The sequence below is a fragment of the Hemiscyllium ocellatum genome, chromosome 3, assembly GCF_020745735.1.
Source record: "Hemiscyllium ocellatum isolate sHemOce1 chromosome 3, sHemOce1.pat.X.cur, whole genome shotgun sequence".
Lineage (NCBI taxonomy): Eukaryota > Metazoa > Chordata > Chondrichthyes > Orectolobiformes > Hemiscylliidae > Hemiscyllium > Hemiscyllium ocellatum.
Genome location: NC_083403.1, coordinates 48,904,294 through 48,931,645, shown reverse-complemented (window position 1 = coordinate 48,931,645; position 27,352 = coordinate 48,904,294). Strand labels below are relative to the sequence as shown.

The 27,352-nt window shown below is 40.4% G+C and overlaps 1 protein-coding gene across 3 annotated transcripts in view; it reads left to right on the top strand.

Moving 5' to 3' along the window:
• Positions 1 to 27,352, top strand: part of hbs1l (HBS1-like translational GTPase) — a 172,626-nt gene that overhangs the window by 119,024 nt on the left and 26,250 nt on the right. For all 3 annotated transcript variants that reach the window (XM_060849819.1, XM_060849810.1, XM_060849837.1), the window contains 4 exons: positions 1,624 to 1,726; positions 5,903 to 6,147; positions 15,542 to 15,707; positions 26,442 to 26,559. In XM_060849819.1, coding sequence (XP_060705802.1) covers positions 1,624 to 1,726; positions 5,903 to 6,147; positions 15,542 to 15,707; positions 26,442 to 26,559 — 632 coding nt within the window. The remainder of the gene's footprint in view (positions 1 to 1,623; positions 1,727 to 5,902; positions 6,148 to 15,541; positions 15,708 to 26,441; positions 26,560 to 27,352) is intronic.

Sequence of the window (27,352 nt, the reverse complement as noted above, 5' to 3'; positions counted from 1 at the left end):
AAAAGTTGGTTGCCTTCCTTGAAAGTATTAGAATAAACAGCATGGTGGCTCAGTGGTTGGCACAGTGTCAGGGACCCAGGTTCAAGTCTAGCCTTGGTTGATTGTCATTGTGGAGTTTTCATGTTCTCCCCGTGTCTGCTTGGGCTTTCTCCGGGTGCTGCAGTTTCCTTCCACATTCAAACTGTGCAGATTAGGTGGATTGGCCAGGCTGAATTGCCCCTTAATGTGCAGGCTAGGTGGATTAGCCATAGTAAATGTGGGGTTATGGGAATAGGGCACAGAGGCTGGATCTGGGTGGAATGCTCTTTGAAGGATTATTGCAGATTTGATGGGCCAAATGGTCACTTTCCACACTGCAGTGGTTCTATAATTCTAATCAGTGTTGAGATCTGATTCAAACAGCAGTCTGAGATAGTTTCCTGATTTAAGTGTAGGAAGTAAAGGTCAATCTGTTGTCTTAGGTATAAACAGACTTCTTACTCCTGGGCCGGGTGTGCAAAAGTGAAACTGTATTAATGTTTTCCACAAAAATAAAAAGGATCAGTGCTGTAACACTTAAGTAGGTTAATATAGATGTCAAAAGCTAAATCTGTAGCACAGCTATGAGATTGGTTCTCTACCTTGAAGGTCTTTTACACTAATCTGTTCCTTTTAAGATGGCTTATTTTAGTGAGCTGTTTTGGTATTGTACTGTTTTAAAACTTCTAATCAAAGAAAACAGGTTGTTTCCAATAATAACAGTATTCTGGTACATGCAGAAAATGATTTGACCATCAGGTTCAAGTTAAAATGAAGAACTCATTTGTAATTTGGGTGGACTGAACTCCTCCCTAAAAGAGGAACACAACATTTAGTTACTTTCAGTATTTGTGTATAAATCTATGTTGGCCCAAAGGCCAGCTAGACAGCAATGCAAAAGTGAAAATTGTGAATGCTGGAAACCAGAAATAAGTACAGAAAATGATGGAATTACTCAGCAAACTATGCAGCATCTGTGGCAAAAGAAACAAAGTATTTTTGGTCAATCATCTTCCAGGTGTAGGGATACAAATTATGCAAGGAAATGGTTTAGAAATTCAGGCTTCTCTGTCACAACTAATTGATCCTTTTTTTGGCGGTGGGGGTGGGGGGGGGGTGGGATATCCAAAAGCTAAGTATGGCCACTTTTGCAGTTTGGTTGTATTTTATGCTTGTGTCCTTATGGGAACTACATGGCTTCAGCTCTCCCCACTGGGAAAAAAAATGTTCTGCACACATGCAGACGCCTGTTCAGTGACACGTGAAATCTTTCACATGAGAACACTTGCAAATATTAATATGATACTATGTGATATGTGGTAGAATTAGAATATTCTTGTACGTGGATTAGCTGAAAATTGTTAAATCCATCTTTATACCATGCACACTACCGAGGCCAAGTAGCATGAGACAACATTTCCGAGGAATGCCACATTGGTTAGCTTTGGTGCATTTAGAGGTCTGACCTGATTCTAGAGGTATTTGACCATCTTTTGTATCACTGCACCTAAACTGTTTTGCATTGAATTAAAAAGGATAGTTTAAGCGTTCAATTTTACTGTTGATATTGTATCTGTTTCTGATCTTATTCCAATTGTACCTTAGGCAAAGCAAGGGAGCAAGCTGCAAGAGTTGACGCTGATATCGTGCCAAAAGTAGCAAAAATGACAGTATCTGGAAAACAAATAACAGGCTTTAATATACCAAGGTAGTTCTCTTTAATTTCTCTTGTATTGGTTAAATGTTTTATTGCGTTACGTGCCTGAGTAGTCAAATGTTTTTAGTATTAAATGTTTTTGTCAGAATGTATCGTGCGAAGTACAACACAATGAAGATAGTTTTCAAAGATAAGCATTACTTATCTTAATTGTGTTTCAGAGAGTGTTTTTAAAGCTGAACTGCCTTGCTACAAGAGTTCATATTTCACTTTTGTTTTTGCTAAAATGGTGTGGGAAGGTGTGTATTTGTGGAAACGGACGAACAAATGAAAATGTTCAGACTGCTGTCTGACCTTTTCTTATATAAAAAAAGAAAAAAGCAGTCTGAGGACAGTAAAATGTCACAAAACTTACAAAAGTTAGAGGAGAACTCATTTGAAGGGCAATGAGAAAATGGGAAATAAATTAAGTTCATTAATTGCACTAAGTTTTGTTTGGTTAATGAAGTTTCTTGTAGCTCAAAGATGATACGATTCTCAATGTTCTCTCATGTCCGCAAAAACTATTTCAGGGATTTTTTTTGGGTTTGGTAACTGATACTATAAGTGTTGGTTGCTTGGCCAAAAAAGGTACCATTCTTACTAATCCCTTAAGTGCAATTGAAGCACAATGTAAAGCTTCAGAATTGTGAGTAATATTGAGAAACTGTTACCATTACAATCTTCCTACTTGAAATGGATTTGGTTCTATAATGACCTAATTTTTTGTATGAAAAATTTTCAGCTTGGTACAACATTTGTATTCATGTTGGTGCGTAGATTAACCAGCTTTTATAGGTGATGTGTAATTGTAGGAAGCATACAGATATAATTTATCTCAATACAATGATTTTTAGCATAACTGTGCATATGTGTGTGTGTATATAGGTAAGCTCATGTTTTCAGAACAAATAAAGACATTCTTTTATGAAGTGGAAGGCCATTGATGCACTAGTTGTCTGTATAAGGTCCTGTTATCTCAGAAAGAAACACCAACAGTTATATTAACATCTTTCATGATCATAATATCCCAGTGCACTTTGCAGCTAATTAGGTACTTTTGAAGCATTGTCATTGTTTATTGCTGGAAGCATGACAGCTAACTTATGCACTGCAAAAACAGTTTAAATGATAACTGGGTTATCTATTTTGATCCGTTGGCTGAGGATAAATAATGTCTTGGACATTGGGGAGAATTACCTCTCCTCTTCAAAATAGTGCCATAGGATCTTTCATGTCACTTAGAAGCAGGGCCTAGGTTTATCATCACGATTGAAAAAGAACATATCCAACAGCACTAGAATGTTGGAAAACTTTGTCATTGTTGTCAATTCTAGCTCAATCCACAGACATCTGAAAGTGATTTCCAGTCAATCAAATACTTTTGAATTGCTCACTGTTGTAATGTTGGAAACATGGCAGTCAATTTGCATACAGAAAGCTCTAACAAACAGCAATGTTATCATAACCAGATCATCTGCCTTTGTGCTATTGATTGAAAGATAAATATTGGCCAGCACGTTGTGGAAAAACTCCCTTGTTCTTGCTTGAAATAGCACCACGGGATCTTTTATGTGCTCCTTGGAAAGGCAAAGTTTTAACATCTCATCTAAAAGTTGGCATCTCTGACAGCGCAGCACTGATTTAGCACTGCATGGAGTACCAGCCTTGACTTTTAAGCTCAAATCTCAAAGTGGGACTTAAACAGCACATCGGTGCAAAACAAATTGAAGAATCTGCAACAGTCCTCAGCCAAAAGTGCTGAGTGAATGATCTATCTCAGTCTCCTCCAGAGGTCCCCACTACCATAAAAGTGCTAATCTTCAGCCATAAGATATTAAGAAAATTGGCTGTAGGCACAGGATACTGCAAAGGCTATGGGCCCTGACAACACAACAGCAATCATATTGAAGACATGCTCCAGAACTTGCCGTGCTCCTAGCCAAGCTTCAAACAGACATTTACCTGACAACGTGGAACATTTTCTAGGTAAATTCAGTACACAAAACAACAGGACAATTCCAGCCTGGCCAATTACTACCCATTAATTTGCTTTAAATAATCAGTAATGTGATTAAAGGGATCATGAACAGTGCTGTTAAGCAGTACTTACTTCGCAATAATCTGTTCGTGGATGTCAATTTGGGTTAATTACAGCGTTGATTCAAACATGGACAAAGAGCTGAGCTCCAGGAGTGAAGTGAAGTGATGGCCCTTGAGATCAAGGCCAATTTGATTTAATGTGGCATCAAGGCATCCTAATGAAACTGAAATCAATAGAATTAGGAAAACTCTCTACTGGTTGGCATCAAACCCATCACAAAAAAAAAGTTGGTGTAGTTTTTGAAGGTCAGTCATCTCAGGTCCAGGACATCTTTATAGGATTTTCTCAAGCTAGCGTCCTAGACTCATCTATCTTTAGTTGCTTCACAAATGACCTTTGCACCATCATAAAGGGTCAGATGTGGAGAGATTTGTTGGTGATTGCATAATGTTCAGCACACCACTCACAACTCCTCAGATACTGAAATCTGTGTCCAAAAGCAGCAAGACCTGGACAATATCCAGGTTTAGGCTCACAAGCGACATTCACATCTCACAACTGCTAGGCAATGATTGTATCCAGCAAGAGAGAATCTGACCATTGCATCTTCACATTCAATGACATCACCCTTTCTAAATCCTTTCAACAGACTAAGGGCTGCCATTATCAAGAAACTGAACCGGACTAATCATATAAATATTGCATCTCCAAGAGTAAGTCAGAGGTTAGGGATCTTGCAGGGAGTGACTCATCTTCAAAGCCTGTCCAGCATCTACAAGGTACAAATCAGTCAAGATACAAATTTTCAAGGTTCCTTTGATAGAACCTTCTTAACCAACAAGTATTACGAACTAGAAGGGCAGGGGCAGCAGGTACATGGGAATGCCAACACTTGTAAGTATCCCTCCAAGATGCTCACCATACTGATGTGGGAATATGTCACTGTCCCTTCATTGTCTCTGGGTTAAAATCCTGGAACCCTACACCCTTAGCAATATTATGGCTGTCCAAATGGACTGCATCAGTTCAGAAAGGCAGCTCACAAACACCTTCTCCAGGGCAATTAAGGTTAGGTAATAAATGCTGGCCAAGCCAGAATCATTATAAATGAATGGAAAAAAATACCTAAGCCTTCAGATTTGGATGGTGAGGGCTACCAACTGAGTTGCCACATACTTTGTATTATTCAATATTATTACAGACCAGGCCAACATACATTGCTTGTCCTTAATTGAGACTATGGCAGAGTTCTGTTGTCTTGATTACAATTGATTGGTTTGCTGAACATTTAAAGGAAATGTAAAGGCAAGCCATATAGCTGTAAATCTGTGCTCACATATAGGCCAGACCAGGAAGGGATTGCAGATTGAGGACTTGAGTGAATGAGCAAGGTTTATTTAAAGACAATCTAGAAGTTCCATGACCATAATGTTTGATGCTATTATTGTTCCAAATTAATTTAATTAGCTGAGTTTAAATTCCCCAGCTTTCATTATGTCTCTAATATTTATTTAGAACTCTGGATACAAATCAAGTAACAGAACCTTGATTTATTCTATTTTGTGTTTTCTTAAATCTAGCCTGGGAGTGCATTTGTATTTATGCTGAAGGAATGGCATGTCAGTGTTTTTCTCTCCGTTTTTCTCCCTTTGCATGTCTCTGTTGACAGTGGTCATATAAGGTTTCCCATGCAGTAGAAATTTATATATGTGAGCAAACAATGAAACAAGGGATTTGGTGAAGAATCAGAGTTGTATCTATTTTGAAGTATTTCTGGAGAATGCCCAGGCCAATTCCCATCCTCTCGCTAATTCCTATTCCCAGTGTGCAAAATCAACTAACTTAATATTGGATGGGTAATTGTGGGCAGCTCATCTATACACATCCCAAATATCCTGTGGGCAAGGTCCGAAATTAACATTCATAAAAACAGTGCTATATTTCTCTTTAAATATCAATAATTCACTTGAATGTTTTGTCAGTTTTGCTGTTTTCAAATTATGCCTTCATGAATGAAAATTTTGTTCACAAACATATGATATTTATGCTTTTGTTTCTTCCATACAGACTAGCAAAAATGTTCTTACATTACGCATTTATTTGAAAGCATGCTGTACTAAACGTATTTACTCTGTTGGCTATAGTGCAAATGTTGATGAGAACGACCACTTGCGAAAAGGTGTAGTCTCTGAAGAGATTTCTTCACTTACGGTGCTGGAGGCTTCATCCAAGTCAAATTCAACAGCTTATGTAGCCCCTTCATTTGAAGAAGCAACAGTGGTTCAGACTCCCAGTAAGGTCTCTGTCAAAGCAAGACAGCAGATTGATGTGAAAGCTGAGCTTGAAAAGAGGCAAGCAGGGAAGCAGCTGCTCAACCTTGTTGTGATAGGTAAGGGATAATTGCTAATGCAGTTCAAATATACACAGTTATCATTGTCTTATTAGAGCTATCATTCCAGTTGTCCTGAATGTGGTCACAGTGCTTTTCCAGGTTGATGTGCAATAGGATAGTAAGATAGAAATGTGCCTAAACTCCATTTAAGGCACTGAAATTCTGACAGACCTCCATCAAAGGGACAAATTTGCTTACTACTGTAGGAGGGGCGTATCATATTTATACAATTCTGTGTATGTTCCCAAAAAATGTCCCAATGTCAATAATAGAAAATGGTCAGTTCTTTGTTGACCCTTTGTCTTATGACAGCTGCTAAATTAATAAGGAAAATCTTTCAATTGCACCATGATATTGTTTGTTTTAATAATACTGATCGCTAAGAACAATCTTAGACACTTCCTAAGACTTTTATTTTTTAAAAAAAAGTCACCAATCCTTGTCAGGAACTCCTGGACCAGATTAGTTAGAGTTAAATTTTTCAAAAAGTATATTAAAGTAGGAATGCCAGAGAGTTGTAGGGATGGAATTCCAAAACTTAGGATTTAAGAAGCCAAACATATTGTCACTAGACCCGAAACGTTAACTCTGCTTTTTCTCCACAGATGCTGCCAGACCTGATGAGCTTTTGAGCAATTTCTGTTTTTGATTAAAATTGAGGTTGTGCAAATTGAGGCGTGCATAGATCCTAGAGCATTGTAGAGCTAAAAGAGTTTGCAGTGATAGTGAGGATCAAGACCAGGGAATGATTGAACTATAAAATATTAATATGAAGCCCAGGAATGTTTATCTGTGATAGTAAAATTACTGATCCATATAGGTTGTTGTTACAAATACCCACAGTTTTTTTTTGGTATAGTTTGCACTAAACATGTGTGTTTATTTCATCAAAGTTTATTTTCTATTTTTTATTTTAGCTCACATATCAAGCATTTTGGATTTTACTCAAATGTTCCCTTTGTGTTTAGAACAAAGTGACAGGTGAAACTCCACTTTCTGTATCTTTGTACGTCACTTCTAATGTAATGTTCTAAAGAAAAACGCTGTCATTGTGTATAGCATAGTGGGGAGATCAGAAACCCTTGTGTGTTTTCGTTCACCTCAAAAAGAAGAATTAGACACTGTTTGTGATTGATTTTGTGTGAGACTTAACCTCTGATGTTTGGCAAAAAAAATCACTTTTCATCTCCCTTGAGTATACGACCTCCAGCTTTCAGCTTAAAAAAAAGTCCGAACAGTTTGTACTTGGCACTCTTTTGCTGCGAAGTCAACCTCTCACCAGCACGATGGCTCAGTGGTTAGCGCTGTCACCTCACAGCACCAGGGACCCATGTTTGATCCGCTCTCGGAGTTTGCACATTCTTCCTGTGTCTGCATGGGTTTCCTCCGGGTGTTCTGATTTCCTCCTGCAGTCTAAACATGTACAGGTTAGGTGGATTGGCCATATTAAATCCCCCATAGTGTCCAGGATGTGCAGGCCATTTGGATTAGCCATGGGAAATGCAGGGTTACAGGGATACGGTAGGGGGGCGTGGTGGGTCTGGGTGGGATGCTTTTTGGAGAGTCGTTGTGGACTTGATGGACTGAATGGGCTTTGTCCACACTGTAGGGATTCTATGATTACACTAATGTAGGTGGTTGTTGAACTCTTGGTGTCTGCCCTCACAATTCTGGCTTGTTTTCCATTACTTTTGGCAACTCTGCATGAGGGAAGTGATGGGAGAGAATGGATTTCAATACCTCCAAAATGTAACTTGTGCAAATGTTGACCCACCTAATTTTGACTAAAACTTTAATCTTAAATGCTTAGGTAGAAGTTGAATTTGAATCAGAAATGCTATTCAAGTGTGCCTTCGGCTATGACTGATGCACAGATTTATTAAAATGAAAGATTAGCAAAAAATCTGTAAGCATTTTATAAAACAATTAAATCATGCTCCCTTCTCAGATGCTTACTGATAAACAAATACAATATTGACTATCTCTATTAGATTAACATGGGGATTGGTATGTCCCACAGAATCTGTGTGACAGCTCCACATCTTTCATCATAGATTGAGTTCTTCTACCCTCTAGAACTGTCGGTTACATGTGGAGTTTCCACATTAGGATAAGAGGTTTGCTTAGAACATAGAAATGTACAGCACAGAACAGGCCCTTTGGCCCACGGTGTTGTGCTGAGATTTAATCCTAATGTAAAATATAGTAACTTAACCCATGCACCCCTCAACTCACTGTCCAGCAGTCACTTAAATGCCTCCACCACCACAGCTGGTAACGCATTCCATGCATTCATAACTCTCTGCATAAAGAACCTACCTCTGACGTCACCTTTATACCTTCCTCCTAATATCTTCAGACTATGATTTCTCGTACCAGTCAATCCTGCCCTGGGGAAATGTCTCTGGTTATTGACTCTACCTATTCCACTCATTATTTTGTACACCTCGATCAGGTCTCCTCTCTTCCGCCTTCTCTCCAGAGAAAAAAGTCCAAGCTTTTTCAACCTTTCTTCATAAGGCAAGCCCTCCAGTCCAGGCAGCATCCTGGTAAACCTTCTTTGCACCCTCTCTGAAGCCCCTGTATCTTTCCTATAGTGACCAGAACTGGACACAATATTCCAAGTGTGGTCTCACCAGGGACTTGTAGAGCTGCAGCAAAACCTCGCAGCTCTTAAACTTGATCCCCCTGTTAATGAAAGTCAAAACATCATATGCTTTCTTCACAACCCTATCCATTTGGGTGGCAACTTTGAGGGATCTATGCACTTGCACACCCAGATCCCTGTGTTCCTCCACACTGCCAAGAATCCTAACTTTAATTCTATATTCAGCATTCGAGTTTGACCTTCCAAAATGCATCACTTCACATTTATCCAGGTTGAACTCCATCTGCCATTTCACAGCCCAGCTCTGCATCCTGTCTATGTCGTGCTGCAGCCTACAGTAGCCCTCTATACTATTGACGACACCTCCAACCTTTGTGTCATCTGCAAATTTACTAACCCACCCCTCAACCTCCTCATCAAAGTTGTTTATAAAAAATTACAAAGAGCAGAGGCCCAAGAACAGAGCCCTGCTGGACCCCACTCAACACTGTCCTCCAGGCAGAATACTTTCCATCTACAACCACTCTCTGCTTTCTGTCAGCCAGCCAATTCTGAACCAACATAGCCAAATCTGGGCTGTATCTCTGTATCCCATGCTTCCTGAATTTATGAATTAGCCTTCTATGGGGAACCCTATTACATGCCTTGCCGTAGTCCAATGGTGGGCGGCACAGTGGTTAGCACTGCTGCCTCACAGCGCCAGAGACCCGGGTTCAATTCCCAACTCAAGCAATTGACTGTGTGGAGTTTGCACATTCTCCCAGTGCTTGCATAGGTTTCCTCCGGGTGCTCAGGTTTCCTCCCACAGTCCAAAGATGTGCAGGTCAGGTGAATTGGCCATGCTAAATTGCCCGTAGTGTTAGATAAATGTAGGGGAATGGGTGGGTTGTGCTTCGGAGGGTCGGTGTGGACTTGTTAGGCCGAAGGGCCTGTTTCCACACTGTAAGTAATCTAATCTAATCTAATCTAATATACACCACATCCATTGTTCGACCGTCATTGACCTGTCTTGACACCACCTCAAAGAACTCAATATGATTTGTGAGGCATGACCTGCCCCTCTCAAAGCCATTTTGACTGCTTTTAATCACACTATGCTTTGCCAAATAGTCATAAATCCTATCCCTCAGAGTTCTTTCCAAAACTTTGCTGATCACAGACATAAGACTGACTGGTCTGTAATTGTCAGCGATTTTCCTATTACCCTTCTTGAAAAGAGGAACAACATTCGCCTCCTTCCAATCCTCCCGTACGACTCCCGTGGAGAGTGAGAAGGCAGCCTAGGATAAATCTGGCCATGGGGACTTATCAATCTTAATGTTTTCCAAAGTTTCTAGCATATCAACTTCTTCAATCTTGATCTGGTCAAGACTGTGTCCCAGCTCCTCTAAGTTTTCATTTACAACAAGTTCCCTTTCCTTGGTGAAAACCGAAGCAAAAAACTCAACTAGGGCTTCCCCTATCTGCTACAAGTTCTCTCTGCTAACCCTGATTGGCCCTACCTTCTCCCTGATCATTCTCTTATTCCTCACGTATGAGTAAAATGCCTTTTGGTTCTCCCTAATCCTCCTTGCCAAGCCTTTTTGTGCCCCCTCCTGGCTCTCCTCAGTCCATTTCTGAGCTCCTTTCTAGCAAGCCTGTAATCCTCTAAAGCTGTGCTCGATCCTTGCTACCTCCACCTTACGTAAGCTGCCTTTTTCCTTTTGACGAGAGGTTCCTCTGTTCTTGTCATCCAAGGTTCCTTAATCTTACCCCTTCTTACCTATCTCAGAGGAACAAATTTGTGCATCACCTGCTCCTTGTGGTCTGAAATAACTGCACAGAGGCTGGTATCCTGTCACCAAGTCACCCTTCGTCAGCTAGGAGTCAGTCCCCTGACCTGAGGAGATTCTAAATCTCCTGGCTTTTTAAAAAAATTTTATGAAACCGCACAAAATACAAACAGTTGACAACAAACTAAAAGCAGCAATTCATAAAAATACACTATTTACAGGGGAAGGAGTAGCAAGGCCAAAACCCAAACCGCAATGTTCAATCAGTTAACAGGGAAATGAGTGCAAACCTCAAATCCATCTCCTGGTTATATTGGCCAGCCACTATTGGTGGAGTATCTGCCAGTGGGAGGCGGCTGAAGGCATCCACATTATCCACTTGGCTTCCTCGATGATGTTCTAACTTGTATGTGCTGAGAATAAGGACCCAATGCTGAATTCTGCCAGAAGCTATGGACAGGAGCACCTTGTCTTCCTTCAGTAACCCTAGCAGGGGTTTGTGATCTGTTAGTATGATCGATTCTCGTCTGTAAAAAGTACTGGTGGAATCTTTGGTTGATGCCAAACACAAAGTCCAGGAAGCATATTCTATTGGGTGTTCCTCTCCAATGGGTCACCAGTGAGCCACTATTACTCCAATACTCTACGGGGAGGCATCACATGTTAGCACTACCTCTCGCTTCGGATTGTAGTAGGCCAACACCTTAGATGATGATAGCTGCTTTTTCACTTCCCTAAAGACTACTTCTTGGCTACACAACCATTTTTAAGGCTGACACTTTTTCAGTAGCAGGTGTAAGGGTGCTAAGGTGGAGGCCAGGTTACATGTGAATTTTCCGTAATTCATTAACTGGAAAAAAGACCTAAGCTCCAATATGGATGTGGGAGCTGGGGCTCATTTTATCACCCTCATTTTACCTTCAAATGAGTGTAACCTGGCTTTGTTAACTCTATAACTCAGGTAGTTCACTTGGGGTGCCTGGAACACACGTTTCCCTTCTAGGGTGTACATTGGCCTGGAAGAAATGTTTAAACACTACATCTAAGTGTTCTTTATTGATCTGCCCTGTTACTAGTACATCATCCAGATAAATGGAAACCTGGGGTAACCCTTATAAAATGTTCTCCATGGTGCACAGGAAAAGGGTGCAGGCTGATGATACCCCGAATGACAGTCTCATATATTTGATATAATATCTTATGGGTATTAATTGTAGTGTAATTCTGGAACTCCTCATCCGATTGCAATTGTAGGTAGGCATGGCTTATGTCGAGCTTTGTAAAAGACAGCCCCTTACCAATTTGCACACAAGTCCTCTATGTGAAGGATTGGGTATTTATCCAGGTGTGAGAAGTGGTTTACTATTTGCTTAAAATCCCCGCAAAGGTGAACCGAGCCATCAGGCTTCACAATCGCTATGACTGGTGCTGCCCATTCTGTAAACTGCACTGGTCTGGTGATTCCTTCGCTCTCCAGCCTCCTGATCTCTGTCTTTATTTTTTCCCACTAAATAAATGGCACCAGGCTTCCTGGCCAACATATAATGTGGTCTGGCCCCTTTGATAGTCCCGAGCACTACTTGAAATACTCCTGCGTATATCACTAGAATTTCACTGAGGAAGCCATTTTCTAATTGCCCCCCCACTATAGGCTTGGGCCTGAGCCTTTTATTACCACCAACGGTAACTGTGGCTATTGCTTCTGGTAGGAGACCGGAACCAAAGTTGTAGCCTTACTCTGCAATGGTTCCCCAATGTATGTTCTTAATCTGGCTGTGGCCTTGGGAAAACTTAAGGGTTGGAGTCCTGAACGAATCTTGATAAAGACAGATTCTGCAACCACAGATACAGCTACTCCGGTATCAACCTCCAAGCGAGCTGGGTGACCATTTAAACCAACATTAATTTTAACATACATGTGGGGGAACTTTCCAGGGTGTGCACTTTCCTGGGTACTGGCCTACAAGTCAGGCCTTGTAGGACTCCATTGCTGCCTTGAGTCTGCATAACAACAGTGATTACAATGGCTTGCCAGCCCAGATCCTGAAGAACTTCTTATCTGATTGGTCAAGGCTTTGTTGTTGGGTTCTGCTGTGGGTTGGTCTAGAGTCCCCCTGCTCAGGATATGCCTTGCATGAGGCTCTGCAATTGTCTACACTCAAACAGTGTTCCCAAACTCAGTCAGACAGGTGAGGGAGTCCACTTCCATTGGGATGTCCAGTATCTCCCATGCTCCATTTGCAACATTTTCTAATGACAGAGCCAGTTATACAGAGATGTATAGCATGGAAATAGACCCTTAAGTCCAAATTGTTAATGCTGAGCAGATATCCTAAATTAATCTAGTCCCATTTGCTAGTACTTGGTCCATATCCGTATAAACTCTTACTACTCATATACCCATACAGATGTCTTTCAAATGTTGTAATTGTAGCAGTCTCCACCACTTCCTCTCTCAGCTCATTCCATACACACACCACCCTCTACATGAAAAAGTTGTCTGTTAGGTCCCTTTTAAATCTTCCCCTCTCTCATGAGACCTATCCCTTCTAGTTGTGGACTCCCTCACCCCAGGGAAAAGACATTGTCTGTTTACCCTATCCATACCCCTCATGATTTTATAAACCTCTATAAGGTCACCCCTCAGCCTCCAATACTCCACAGAATATAACCCCAGCCTATTTAGCCTCTTTCTATAGCTCAAACCCTCCAACCCTGGCAACAGTGCCTATTTGAAGTCCAGGTGGGCTTCAGCTAGAAGGCACTTCTGCGTATCATTAATCCCACATACCAAAAGGTTTTTCATCTCATTAAGGATTAAACCAAAGCCACATACCTCTGCCAGTCATTTTAACCTCATCAAAAATCCCAATACGGATTCCCCCGGTTCTCTAACAGCTGAATAAAACCGATCGCCTCACAGAATTAGAGGAGGTTTGGGTCATAATATTCTTTAATGAACTCCATTAACTCTTGGAAGGTCTTAGTATCTGGTGCCTCTGGGAAAGTTAAGCCACTTATCACCGAAAATACTGCAGGTCCACACTGGGCTCAATCTTTCATAGCAAGATCAAATGAGTCAAGCTTCCCAAATAAAAGTATGATGCCAGAAGTGTTTACCTCAACTCCAAAATGATTGTTGCGAGTGAATATTCTTCAGGTGTGTTCTGTTTTCAGAATTAACTGCACAGAGGTCAGTGTCCCATCACCAAGACACTCTTTATTTACTTGTACACAGTACTCTAGAAAAAAAAACTTGCTCAAAACCTTGTAAAAATGACCATCATACTATTAAAATATTAGTAAAAGAGGTTCTTAAAAGGATTATGAGGACAGTAATTTCTTGTCAAAATAAAATTCATGAATGAGTGTTTGTCATCATCACTTTTGCTCTTGACATTGTTATCATAAGGTTCATTGGTTACATGCATAGTGTAAACATTTAATTGGTGAGGGAAGGGGCATGAATTGGCATGGATGGCAGAGGTACAAGACTTGTTGAATTTACTTTTGGATGGTTCATGACACTGGGTCACAGGGAAACTGGCCCAACTCCATATAACATGCCTATCCTTGCAATGGAGCAGGCCAGGTTTGAATTGCACAATGTGGTCTTTCTACCTAAATGCTTAGCCCATGCTAATGAAAATTGGGTAATGACCTGGAATAATGGAAGGAATTCAGGAGGTGGATGGCATGCCCTATTTTGAATAATTAGTAGTTAATGCAAATCAAAGCTGTTTATATATTTTAAAATAATGCTATCACATACAGTAGATGTCAGCTATTCAAATTATCATGTTGCCAAATAGACAGATTTGAAATACTGGTATCAGGAAGTATTTGGGTTAGTTCAACCCAACTGCCATTAAACAATATTGACAAGTGGAAGCTGCTAACAGCAGTCACAGATTGTTACATTGTCTGTGAAATTGGTATTTCCCATACTCTGCAGATTTTAGTCAGAATGTCCCCAGAGGGTATGGATTCTAAATCAACCTGTTTTTTGATTCATTTGTTGCTGTTCTAATATTAGTAGGAATATTTATGTGAAAAGCTTGTTAGATTATTTTGTAGTAAGTGGCATTGAAAAGCAAAAAAAAATAAAAATCTGTTTTCCATAGTTGAAATGCTAGATGTATACAAAGTTTTGGAAAGTGCTTCTGTTGTTCAATTTAGCAGACATGTATCTGCATAAAGTTGCATCTGCTGATCACCTAAATAGTAGTTTGCTTTTGCTAGTAATGGAAACTCTGATTCAAATGAAACTTATGGTTTCAGGTACTATTTTTGTATTCTTTTCCTTTCACATGTTACATTATATTTAAAAAAAATTCCCAGAATACAACACATCACAATGTTTGTATTAGTAGTGTTTCTAGTAATTGAGTAATGTTTGCTGGTTTAATCTCTTTTTATTGGTACACAGATTTGTATTTATTAATTTAAAAGAAGTTTCAAGAGTGATCAGATTTTAAGTCTAAATTAATATTGAAATGATTTATACTGTATAATTTTCTGTATGATATCCACAACAGGGTAGGCCACATTTCTCTTATTCCCCACTTTTTTGAGAGACTGAATTTCACTGAGAAAAATGGACTGAAGATGGTCTCCCTCAAAAATCAGGAATTCAAATTAGCTGTCTCCATCTCCTCCTGAATTTTGAGAAATATTGGCAAATACATTTGTTATATAGTTTAAGCCATACACGCAAGGAAGAAAGCAGTTTGGACCTTCTTTTATGGTGCATTAGCAGCTTTTAGCTGATGCTTTGATGAATATATGACAGGAAATATCATGCTAGATTAGAGAAAAAAATCATTGTGGTAGGTGATGGATGTCTATCCACTGCATGTGTCAGTTTCTAAATTTTACACTTGGTTCCTAATTTATCTTTACTTAACAAAGTATGGGTAGCATAGATTCCTTACACAAGTACAAAACTTTTATCTATTAAATAAGCAGAATGTGGTTTATTAATATAAGCATAACTTTTCTATTTTCTTAGGCCATGTTGACGCTGGCAAAAGTACTTTAATGGGTCATCTACTTTACCTTCTGGGAAAGGTAAACAAACGTATAATGCACAAATATGAACAAGAATCAAAAAAAGCAGGAAAAGCGTCCTTTGCCTTTGCTTGGGTTTTGGATGAGACAGGTGAAGAAAGAGAAAGGTATATGATTTTCCAAATGATCTTTCAAATGTGCAAGAATATAGTTTCTATGTTAAAAATATGCTTGGAATTTTCTCTCTAACCATGATCTGATAGTTGATGTTCTGATTAAGCACCACAGAATTTAGGAGAACTCAAAAAGTATTCTTCTCCCCGCCTCCAGGGGGTCTTCTCAGCTTCTCCTATACTTTCTATGGAATGTTGACAAATTTCCTTTGAGAAATTAAATTCATGAAGGTTATGGTTTAAAATGAATGTTCCATGCACTTGAGTTTTTAGAGTAAGGTTCCAAAGGCACTGGTTACTCTATTGCTGTATTCCTCTAATTTTTTTTTAAGTGTAGCCACACACAATCTTTGGAAAACAGGACACACAATATAAGGGGGCAACTTGTTCAAGGTCTGTGCAGGAACCTTGGGGTTGTGACTGCATATGTTACAGGGAACACATCCTCCTGGTTCCATATCCAAGAGTCCATTATTCAATTGTGATGTCATAGCTCAGATTAATCCTCATCTAATGAATCAATTGAAGTTTGTAATCAGGAAAAGGAATCCTGACCAGTTTTTCCCACCCTCATTCAGGGTGCTGATGTCTATTGCAGTACCTTTTCTATGATTTAGGATTAATTCAATCAGAACAGATGGGAATTGACATTTCCATTCCAAATGGACCAGTTCTCACTGTATAAGTGGAATAACCAAGTCAGCAGAATCCGTGAGGTTAACTATGTTAGAAGCTCTTTGTGCAGAATGAGGATTCTGGGTAATCCAAAATGGAGGACGGGAAAAATTTCTGGCTGTAAGAGTTGCTCCTTTTTTTGAGGTATTTTAGATGTTGGGGGTGATTTCCTCGAATTCCAGGAGCAGCAATTACTGTTTTATATGCTGTTGCATTGTTTTGGAACTTAGGAAAAAAAAGTCAAAACAACAGCAGTTTAAAAGGGAGTAGGGCAGACAAAGGAAGCACATGGTGAGGACAGTGCAGGAGAGAGAGAGAGAACCTGCACAGTTACCACTTTTTACTGTTTGAATTCCTGTATCGCTGGACATCGGAGTGCATCTGGGAAAATTAACAAACAGTGAAATTCACAACTAATCTTGGAAGAACTGTTGGGTGAAGGTCACAACACAAAATCAGATAAGTTAATTGTTGTTTTAAGTCTGTCCAATAGAAAGGCTGCAGTAGTGGGTACAGTGGACTCTTTCTTGACTATATGTTTTTGGAGATAAGTCTCTTGATTAAACTTAAATTAAAAGCTATGGCTTATATTTTAACTTGGAGCAGTGTTTGTAGAGGAATAAGACAGTGTTATTTTCTGGGTCTGTAGATTGTGAAGGAGCAAAAATGGCCTTTGCAGTGATATGTATTTCTTGTCAGATGTGGGAGTTTAAAGAGAGTTCAAGGGTTACTGTGGATTATATCTGCCATAAATGCTGTTGGATGCAAGACAAATAGAAGCGATGAGGAATTTGCAACAGCTACAGTATATGATGGATGGCAATTATAGAAAGGGGGGAGAGTTTCAGATACAGTCACATAGATGGGTTAACTCCAGGAAGGGTAAGAGAGGTAGGCAGCTAGAGCTAGTCTTTTGTGGATATACCCATTTCAAACAGGTATGCTGTTTTGGAAGATGTAGGGGGTGATGGATTCTCAGTGGAACGTAGCACAAACAGCCAAGTTTCTGGTATTGAGACTGGCTCTAATGCAACGACGGGTACGTTGGCTTCCAAGAGATCTTTTGTGTTAGGGGATTCAGTAGTCCAAGGTACAGACAGACATTTCTGTGGCCAGCAGAGAAAAAGCAGAGTGGTGTGTTGTTTCCCTGGTGCCAGGATCAAGGATGTCTCAGAGAGGGTGCAGAATGTTCTCATGGGGGAGAGGGGCCAGCAGGAGGTCATTGTCCACATTGGAACCAACGACATTGGAAGGGAAAAGGTTGAGACTCTGAAGGGAGATTACAGAGAGTTAGATCAGATTAGATTACTTAGATTACTTCAGCCCAACAAGTCCACACCGACCCGCCGAAGCGCAACCCACCCATATCCCTATATTTACCCCTTACCTAACACTACGGGCAATTTAGCATGGCCAATTCACCTGACCCGCACATCTTTGGACTGTGGGAGGAAACCGGAGCACCCGGAGGAAACCCACGCAGACACGGGGAGAACGTGCAAACTCCGCACAGTCAGTCGCCTGAGTCGGGAATTGAACCCGGGTCTCAGGCGCTGTGAGGCAGCAGTGCTAACCACTGTGCCACCGTGCCGCCCAGGTTAAGTTAGGTAGAATTTTAAAAAGGAGGTCCTCAAGGGTAGTAATATCGGAATTACTCCCAGCGCTACGAGCTAGTGAGGGCAGGAATAGGAGGATGGAGCAGATGAATGCATGGCTGAGGAGCTGGTGTATGGAAGAAGGATTCACATTTTTGGATCATTGGAATCTCTTTTGGGGTAGAAGTGACCTGTACAAGAAGGACAGATTGCACCTAAATTGGAAGGGGACTAATATACTGACAGGGAAATTTGCTAGAACTTAAATTAAGGATTTAAACTAGTAAGGTGGGGGGAGGGGGTGGGACCCAGGGAGATAGTGAGGAAAGAGATCGATCTGAGACAGGTACAGCTGAGAACAGAAGTGAGTCAAACAGTCAGGGTAGGCAGGGACAAGATAGGACTAATAAATTAAACTGCATTTATTTCAATGCAAGGGGCCTAACAGGGAAGGCAATTGAACTCAGGGCGTGGTTAGGAACATGGGACTGGGATATCATAGCAATTACGGAAACATGGCTCAGGGGTGGACAGGACTGGCAGCTGGATGTTCCAGGATACAAATGTTACAGGAAGGATAAAAAGGGAGGCAAAAGAGGAGGGGGAGTGGCATTTTTGATAAGGGATAGCATTACAGCTGTGCTAAGGGAGGATATTCCCGGAAATACATCCAGGGAAGTTATTTGGATGGAACTGAGAAATACAAAAGGGATAATCACCTTACTGGGATTATATTATAGACCCCCCCAATAGTCAGAGGGAAATTGAGAAACAAACTTGTAAGGTGATCTCAGCTATCTGTAAGAATAATAAGGTGGTTATGGTAGGGGATTTTAACTTTCCAAACATCAACTGGGACTGCCATAGTTTTAAAGGTTTAGATGGAGAGGAATTTCTTAAGTGTGTACAAGACAATTTTCTGATTCAATATGTGGATGTACCGACTAGAGAAGGTGCAAAACTTGACCTACTCTTGGGAAATAAGGCAGGGCAAGTGACTGAGGTGTCAGTGGGGGAGCACTTTGGGGCCAGTGACCATAATTCAATTCGTTTTAAAATAGTGATGGAAAAGGATAGACCAGATCTAAAAGTTGAAGTTCTAAATTGGAGAATCTTGACTAGATGGGCCAATGGGCTGAGAAGTGGCAGATGGAGTTTAATTCAGATAAAAGCGAGGTGCTGCATTTTGGGAAAGCAAATCTTAGCAGGACTTATACACTTAATGGTAAAGTCCTAGGGAGTGTTGCTGAACAAAGAGACCTTGGAGTCCAGGTTCATAGCTCCTTGAAAGTAGAGTCTCAGGTAGATAGGATAGTGAAGAAGGCGTTTGGTATGCTTTCCTTTATTGGTCAGAGTATTGAGTACAGGATTTGGGAGGTCATGTGGCGGCTGTACACGACATTGGTTAGGCCACTGCTGGAATATTGTGTGCAATTCTGGTCTCTTTCCTATCGAAAAGATGTTGTGAAACTTGAAGGGCTTCAGCAAAGATTTACAAGGATGTTGCCAGGGTTGGAGGATCTGAGCTACAGTGAGAGGCTGAACAGGCTGTGGCTGTTTTCCCTGGAGTGTCGGAGGCTGAGGGGTGACCTTATTGAGATTTGAAAAATTATGAGGGGCATGGATAGGGTAAATAGGCAAAGTCTTTTCCCTGGGGTTGGGGAGTCCAGTACTAGAGAGCATAGGTTTAGGGTGAGAGAGGAAAGATATAAAAGAGGCCTAAGGGGCAACTTTTTCACGCAGAGGGTGGTACTTGTATGGAATGAGCTGCCAGAGGAAATGGTGGAGGCTGGTACAATTGCAACATTTAAGAGGCATTTAGATGGTATATGAATAGGAAGGATTTAGAGGGATATGGGCTGGGTGCTGGCAGGTGGGACTAGACTGGGTTGGGATATCTGGTCGGCATAGACGGGTTGGACCGAAGGGTCTGTTTCCATGCTGTACATCTCTATGATTCTATGACTAATCGGTGATGCTCAATTATGGATTCCAGATGTTAGCTGACAGAGGACGAGGGAAATTAACAGTTATTGCCTGTGGATATTATACACTACCTGTTATGATAATGGGAAAAATGGGTTATCACTTCTTGACTTCAAGTACCTGAGTCCTTCCATAGTCTAAAAACATTGACTTTCTAGTGCAAGTATGATGGACCAAATGACCACCTTCTGTACCATGACACGTCTGTAATTTGGTGATCATCTGACTCACTTAAGTCAAATGCATGAAAATTTAAATGAACAAGAATAAGTATGAAATAAAATCAACATCTTATCAAAATGATTGTAATCAGTCACAAATATGTTTCCCCTCTTGGAAGTTTTAAAACTAATTTGGAAGATGTGGACAGTGTTGGCTGTGTCAGCATTTATTTCCCATCCCTAGTTGACTTGAGAAAATGATGGTGAGCTGCCTTTTTGAAACCCTGTAATCCTAGTGCTGTAGATAGTGTCATTATGCCAGAAATTCCAGGATTTTGATCCATCGAAGCTAAGGGAATAGTTCGATATCAGGGTGGTGAGTGCCTTGGAGGGGAATTTGCAGGTGGCGATGTTCCCATGTTTCTGTTGCCCTTATCCATCGAGATCGAAGCAATCATGGGTTTGGAAGGTGCTGTCTTAAGGATCTTTGGATTTCTGCTGTGTACCTTGTAGATGGTGCATAATACTATTGAGCAACTAAAGCTCTCCATATTGGAACAAATATTGTCTGCAGATTGTCTACCCTAGAGAAAAGTGAAATGAAAACAGGCACTGCAAAGCCTAAAAGAATTGTATTTCAGATCAACACTTTTTGCCAGACTCAAATGAGATGTATCCCATTCTGTGAGAGCAATGGAGGAGATTGTAGGAGCTCTGACATGAATTATCAAACTGTTTCTGGCCAAAGGAAGGATGCCAAAGGTCTTATGGTGCTATTATTTAAATTAGTTGGAAGGGATAAACCAGGAAACTACAAGTCAGTGAGACTAACATTTGTAGTAGGGAAACTATTGGAAACATTTCTGAGTGACAGATTTATCTGCACTTTGGGCAGGCAAGGATTATTCAAGGATAGGCCGAATGACTTTGTTAGAGGGAGATCATCCTAACAAGTTGAATTTTCCAAGAAGTTAAATAAGCATTTGGATGAGAGTATGCAGTTTATGTAATCTACATGGACATCACTGAGGCTTTTGACAGGTTACTGCATGCCTGACTGGTTAAGAAGCTAAGAGCCTATAGAATCTGGGGCAATTTAGTAAATTGGATTCAAAGTTGTCTTGGTAGCAGGCAACAGAGGGTGAGGGTGAAAGATGCTTTTGTGATTGGAAGTCTGTATCTGGTGCATACTATAGGGTTCCTTGTTGTTTGTTGTGTACTTCAGTGACCGAGACGTGAATGTGGGTGTATGATCAGTAAGTTTGCAAATGACATGAAAATTGATGGGATGGTGAGTAGAAGAAGAGGAAAGCCCTAGACTGTAGGATGATGTAATGACCTGGTCGGATAGCCGAACAGTGGCAGATGGAACTTAATATTTAATGTGATATGATGCATTTGGGAGGACTAACATGACAAGGGACTGCACATTGAATGTTTGATCCTAGGAAGTACAGAGGATCAAGGCGATCCAGATATGTATGTCTACAGATTCTTTCTTGAAAGCAACAAGAACAGGTAGATAAGGTAATAGTCAAGACATATAGGAAGATTGTCTTTATTAGTCAAGGCATTGATTGTGAGAGTGAAGAGGTTATGATAGAGCTGTATATAACATCTGTGTGCAGTTCTAGTTGCTTTACTACATGAAAGATCTGATTGCACTGGAGAGCATGGAGAGAGGATTCACTGGGATGTTGCCTGGGGTGAAATGATTCAGCTGTGAAGAGAGACTAGATAGGCTGGGGCTGTTTTCCTAGAGCAGACAATGGTGAGAGGAAGTCTGATTGAGGTATACAATGTTGTGCAAGGCATAATCAAAGTTGATGGGGTGAAATTTTCCCCTTCATCGAGGGGCAAATTTCAAACATAATGGGGACTATAACAGTATATGTTTGACTGAAAAATAATATATTGTGATTTAATATTTTTAGAATTTCTAATGTTTTATTGATTTTATTTATATATTTAAACATGGCATCTGAAATTTACCATTTGAATTACCAATGCAGTTTCTCCTTTTGGGGTGTGAGGTTGTTTCATGAACACCTGATTGCTTCAAGGTTCTGCCACTCTTGAAAGATTTTCAAGAAAGTATAACTCAAACATAATCCATACAATGTTGTGGAACTGAGCATTGTTCTACTGAGCTTCCATTGCTAACCATACTATAACAACTGTTTCAACTATACAAATCAATAGGTACAAATCAATACTCACAGCTGTGGGCTTTTCCAATGGCTCGCGAGTCATTGGCAACCTGTCTAGGCCATTCTGGGCCTCCCTTGATCAGCTTTGATGCCAAGCAGGCACTGAATCTATTAGGTATTTGTGTGCTCATTGTTGTCAGGGTTTGTCCTTGGTTATGGCTGCCGGTAGGAGGAATACTCCACCAAGTCACAGACATACTTTCCACTTCAGTTGACTTCCGTGTGAGAATACTGTTCTTCTTACCCTGGACCACATGGTAAAATAGACGCCAGGTAGGCCACATTGCCCCACATTGCATTTTTCTGTCTGATTTTGCAGCTTCCACCCATTTAATTATTCCTGGGGAATAATTAAATTCTGACCTATTGTTTGCCCCTACTGATGATTCCAATTAATGTTATTACTGGGTGGGTCAGAAGTCATATGACCTCAGGTTATAGTCCAACAGGTTCATTTGAAATCACAAGCTTTCAGAGCACTGCCCCTTCGTCAGCTGAAGTGTAGAGAGGCATATTGGCACAGAATTTATAGCAGAGAATTAAAAGATCATACGAATGGTGTGAGTGAATTGTTGACAGGTTGAATAATAAGTCTCTGCTGATGATCAAAAGTGTCAGACGTTGTGAGTAAAATGACAACAGTGAATAACAAGTGAAGGGATGACCTATAATCCATTTAGTTGAGGAAGAGAGATAATTACAAAAAAATTAAAATAAAGTGGTGCTGAAGGCAAATCTAATGGCTGGAATAACATGTTAGATATAAGAGTCTTCTACGGAGGGTCTAACCAAAGTACTAATAAGTAATCCAAAACTGTATAAACTAATTAAGGTAGAGAGATCATAATAAATTATCAAAGTAATGATGTCAAAACAGGACAGTAAAGAAGAATTTACAGATACAGAAGTGTGTGTTGGGGTTACATGTAGCGTGACACGAACACACGATCACAGTTGAGGCCATTTTCATGGGTACAGAACTTGGCTTTCAGTTTCTTCTCAGCGATTCTGTGTTATATATCTTAGAAGCCGCCTTGGAGGGCGCTTACTCGAAGATCGGAGGCTGAATATCCTTGACCTCTGAAGTGTTCCCTTACTGGGAGGGAACAGTTGTTGTGTGATGTCCATTCATTTGTTGTCATAGCATCTGCATGGTCTCATCAATATTCCATGCCTTGGAGCATCATTGCTTGCAATGTGTAAGGTGGACAACATGGGCCAAGTCACATGCATAGTTGCCATGTACATGGTGAGCGGTGTTCCAATGTGTAATGGTAATATCCATGCCGATGATCTGGCATATCTTGCAGAGGTTGCCCGGCAAGGCTGTGTGATGTTGTGGTTGATGTTATCCTGAAGTTTTGGTGATTGTTTGAAGGCGAGAAGTAGAGGTGTAGGGATGATCTTGGAGAGATGTTTGTCGTCATCGATGATAGGTTGAAGGCTGTGGAGAGCATGGTGTAGTTTCTCCACTTCAGGGAAATACTGAGTGACGGCGGATACACTGTCGGTCGTGTCCTGTGTCTGTCTTCTGTGGCACATCGGAATTGACAATCAATAAATTAAGCATCGTATCCTGTTCTTATGAGGGCATCTTTATGCATCTTAGGTGTCTGTCGTGTTCTTCCTTGTCTCAGCAGATCCTGTGTAAATGCAGGGTGTGTTTGTGGGAATGGCTTCTTTAAAACTTATAGGGTGGAAGCTGGGAAAGTGCAGCATTGTGACACTTGATGTGACTCGGCCAAAGTTGTCTATCTCATATGCTGTAGCCGAAAATGTGTTGCTGAAAAAGCGCAGCAGGTCAGGCAGCATCCAGGGAACAGGAGATTCGACGTTTCGGGCATAAGCCCTTCCTGAAGAAGGGCTTATGCCCGAAACGTCGAATCTCCTGTTCCCTGGATGCTGCCTGACCTGCTGCGCTTTTTTAGCAACACATTTTCGGCTCTGATCTCTAGCATCTGCAGACCTCACTTTCTCCTATCTCGTATGCTGTAGGCAAGGATTCCCCAAGGCATGGAATATTGACGAGACCATGCAGATGCTGTGACAATGGATAAATGGACACCACACAACAATCACCAAACAGGAATGTTCTGTCCCAGTCAGGAGACACTTCAATGGTGAAGGACATTCAGCCTTTGATCTTCGGTTAACTGTCCTCCAAGGCTGCCTCTGAGATATACAACAATGCAGAATAGCTGAGCAGAAACTGAGAGCCAAGTTCCATACCCATGAAGACGGCCTCAACTGTAATCTTGGGTTCATGCTGTGTTACATGCCACCCCACCACACTTTTGTATCTATAAAATAATCTTTACTGCCCTGTTTTGACACCATCACTTTGATAAATTGTTGTGATCTCTCTACTTCAATTAATTTATACAGTTTTGGATTACTTGTTACTTTGGTTCAACCTTTGACATGCAGCTCTTACACCTATTGTGTTATTGCAGCCATTGATTTGTTTCCAGCACCACCTTATTTTAATTTTAGGTAATTATCTTTCTGCCTCAATTAATTGGATTATAGGTCATCCCTTCACTTGTTATTCAGCTGTTGATACTTTATGTTCACCATCTGACACTTTTGATCACCCACAGAGACTTATTATTCAACCTGTCGACACTACACTCTCAACATTCGTATGATGTTTTGATCTCTCTGCTATAAATTCTGTACCTATGTGCCTCTCTACACTTCACCTGATGAAGGAGCAGTGCTGCAAAAGCTTGTGGTTTCAAATGAACCCTTTGGACAATAACCTGATGTCGTGTGACTTCTGACCTTGTCCACTCCTTCCAATACCAGCACCTTCACATCATTACTGGACAGGTCAGAAGCCAGGTGAAAATCTGGTTTGATAGTTTTTCTTCATTTATTCAATGCTGCAAATTTTGTTTCTAACAATAAAACTGAAGTTTATTGCACAATTAAAAAGATAAAATCAAATAAATCCAAGCTCTTTGTACATAACATGGTTTGAAATATTTCCAAACACAGCAAAAAAAAGTTACATCTGTTCAAACACCAGAGAAGGTTCACATCTATGTTACTTCTATAGTTTGCTTTGGTTCCCAATTTTCAGAGCATGGTAGGCTCTCCTTTATTAGTCTCACAACTGCTCCTAGATCTTCTCCACTTCAAATATTCCTTTGCGGTTTCTAATCAAATGCTTCTGATCTGGAGCTTTAAGACTTGAAATGCTTATATTAAGGTAACCTATTTTCTAATAGCTTTACATTTCCTCTTTGCTCGAGGCAAAACTGTTTCAAATGTCCAACTTAAACCCGGACTTCTGAGAACAGAAACTAAAACTTTTCCTAATGCTCCTTAATGTTTATTCTGTCTGCTCATAAAACTTCCAAAGTATTCAAGCTCCTGCTTTTGCTCCAGGAATCCTGTCTTCATGCTGGTTTAAACAAGTTCATGGCTCTAGAGATACTGACAGGTTCATTATTAAATCTCCTCATGTACACAAACCAAAACTCGTATGCTTCTCGTTCAAAATCCAAACTCTAAAATAAGTATTAAAAAATTACAGTTCAGTTCTTCTATAACAAGATGTTATGTTCTTGCGCAACCCCGTGCTTCAGAAAAATTAGGCTTCAGAAACAGCACTTAAAGTTTTGGCGCTGTAATCGCATTATAGCTAAAATAAGTTTTAAACGTTCGTGTTTTAGAAACAGCCAAACCAATTTGTCAATCGTGTTAGTACGAATTTGCGTTGATGAAAGGTGCATTATAACAAGATGACCTTGCATCTTAAGATCAAGCAATGATGTCTGAGAAGCTGTGCTGAAAATCAACAAACAGTCAGTTCAGTAGGACAAGACAAGAGAGGTGTTTGTGCATTTTGGATGAAAACTAAATGTATTCTCTTCAATAATATTTCAATATTATTGTTTATACATGAGACACAAAGTAAACCACTTCTGTAACAAATCTAAAATGCAAGTGTTGAATGAAGCAGAAACTTAGTTATAAAAGTCCTCTCCTCTGGAACTCAATTTACAACTCATTCAGCTCACAAAATAGTGCATTTTAAAGCAGCCACAATTGTGTTCAGACAAAGGTATAAAATGTCCATTTTGGTATTTTCAGAGGTGTAACAATGGATGTTGGAATGACAAAATTTGAAACAAAGACCAAAGTAATCACACTAATGGATGCACCAGGTCACAAAGACTTCATTCCAAACATGATTACAGGTGCTGCACAGGTAAGAAGAAATCTTATCATCATCTCACATGTGACTATCGACAACATATTAAAATTTAAGCAAGATTTTGAGAGTTGAAATCAAACTTGCTAAATGTCAAGTACGGTGTTTCATCGATGTTATTTGCCTGTTATTTTAGTACAGATGACAAATGTAGGACTCTGAAAGAACATAGAAAAGTACAGCACAGAACAAGCCCTTTGGCCCAGTGTGTTGTGCCATGGTTTAATCCAATTGTGAAATACAGTAACTTAACCTACAGACCCTTCAACTCACTGCTATCCATGTGCATGTCCAGCAGTCGCTTAAATGTCCCCAGTGACTGTGCTTCCACTACCACAGCTGGCAACGCATTTCATGCATTCACAACTCTCTGCATCTCCTTTACATCTTCCTCCTAATATCTTCAAACTATGACTCCTCGTACCAATCAAACCCGCCCAGGGGAAAAGTCTCTGGCTGTTTACTCTATCTATTCCACTCATTATCTTGTATACCTCGATCAGGTCTCCTCTCTTCCGCCTCCTCTCCAGAGAGAAAAGTCTGAGCTTAAAGAGGTTCTGCTGAATAGCTCAGAGCTAAACTAGAAAGCAGACCACAAGGTAATAATGTCTGATTATCACCTGGACTACATGCAAATTGGCTTCAGGTAATAAAAAGGTTAGAGAAGTAAATGCATGACATGAAAGATAGCTGTGGGGGAAATGGGTTCAAGGGCTTATGCCGGAAACGTCGAATCTCCTGGTCCTTGGATGCTGCCTGACCTGCTGCGCTTTTCCAGCAACACATTTTC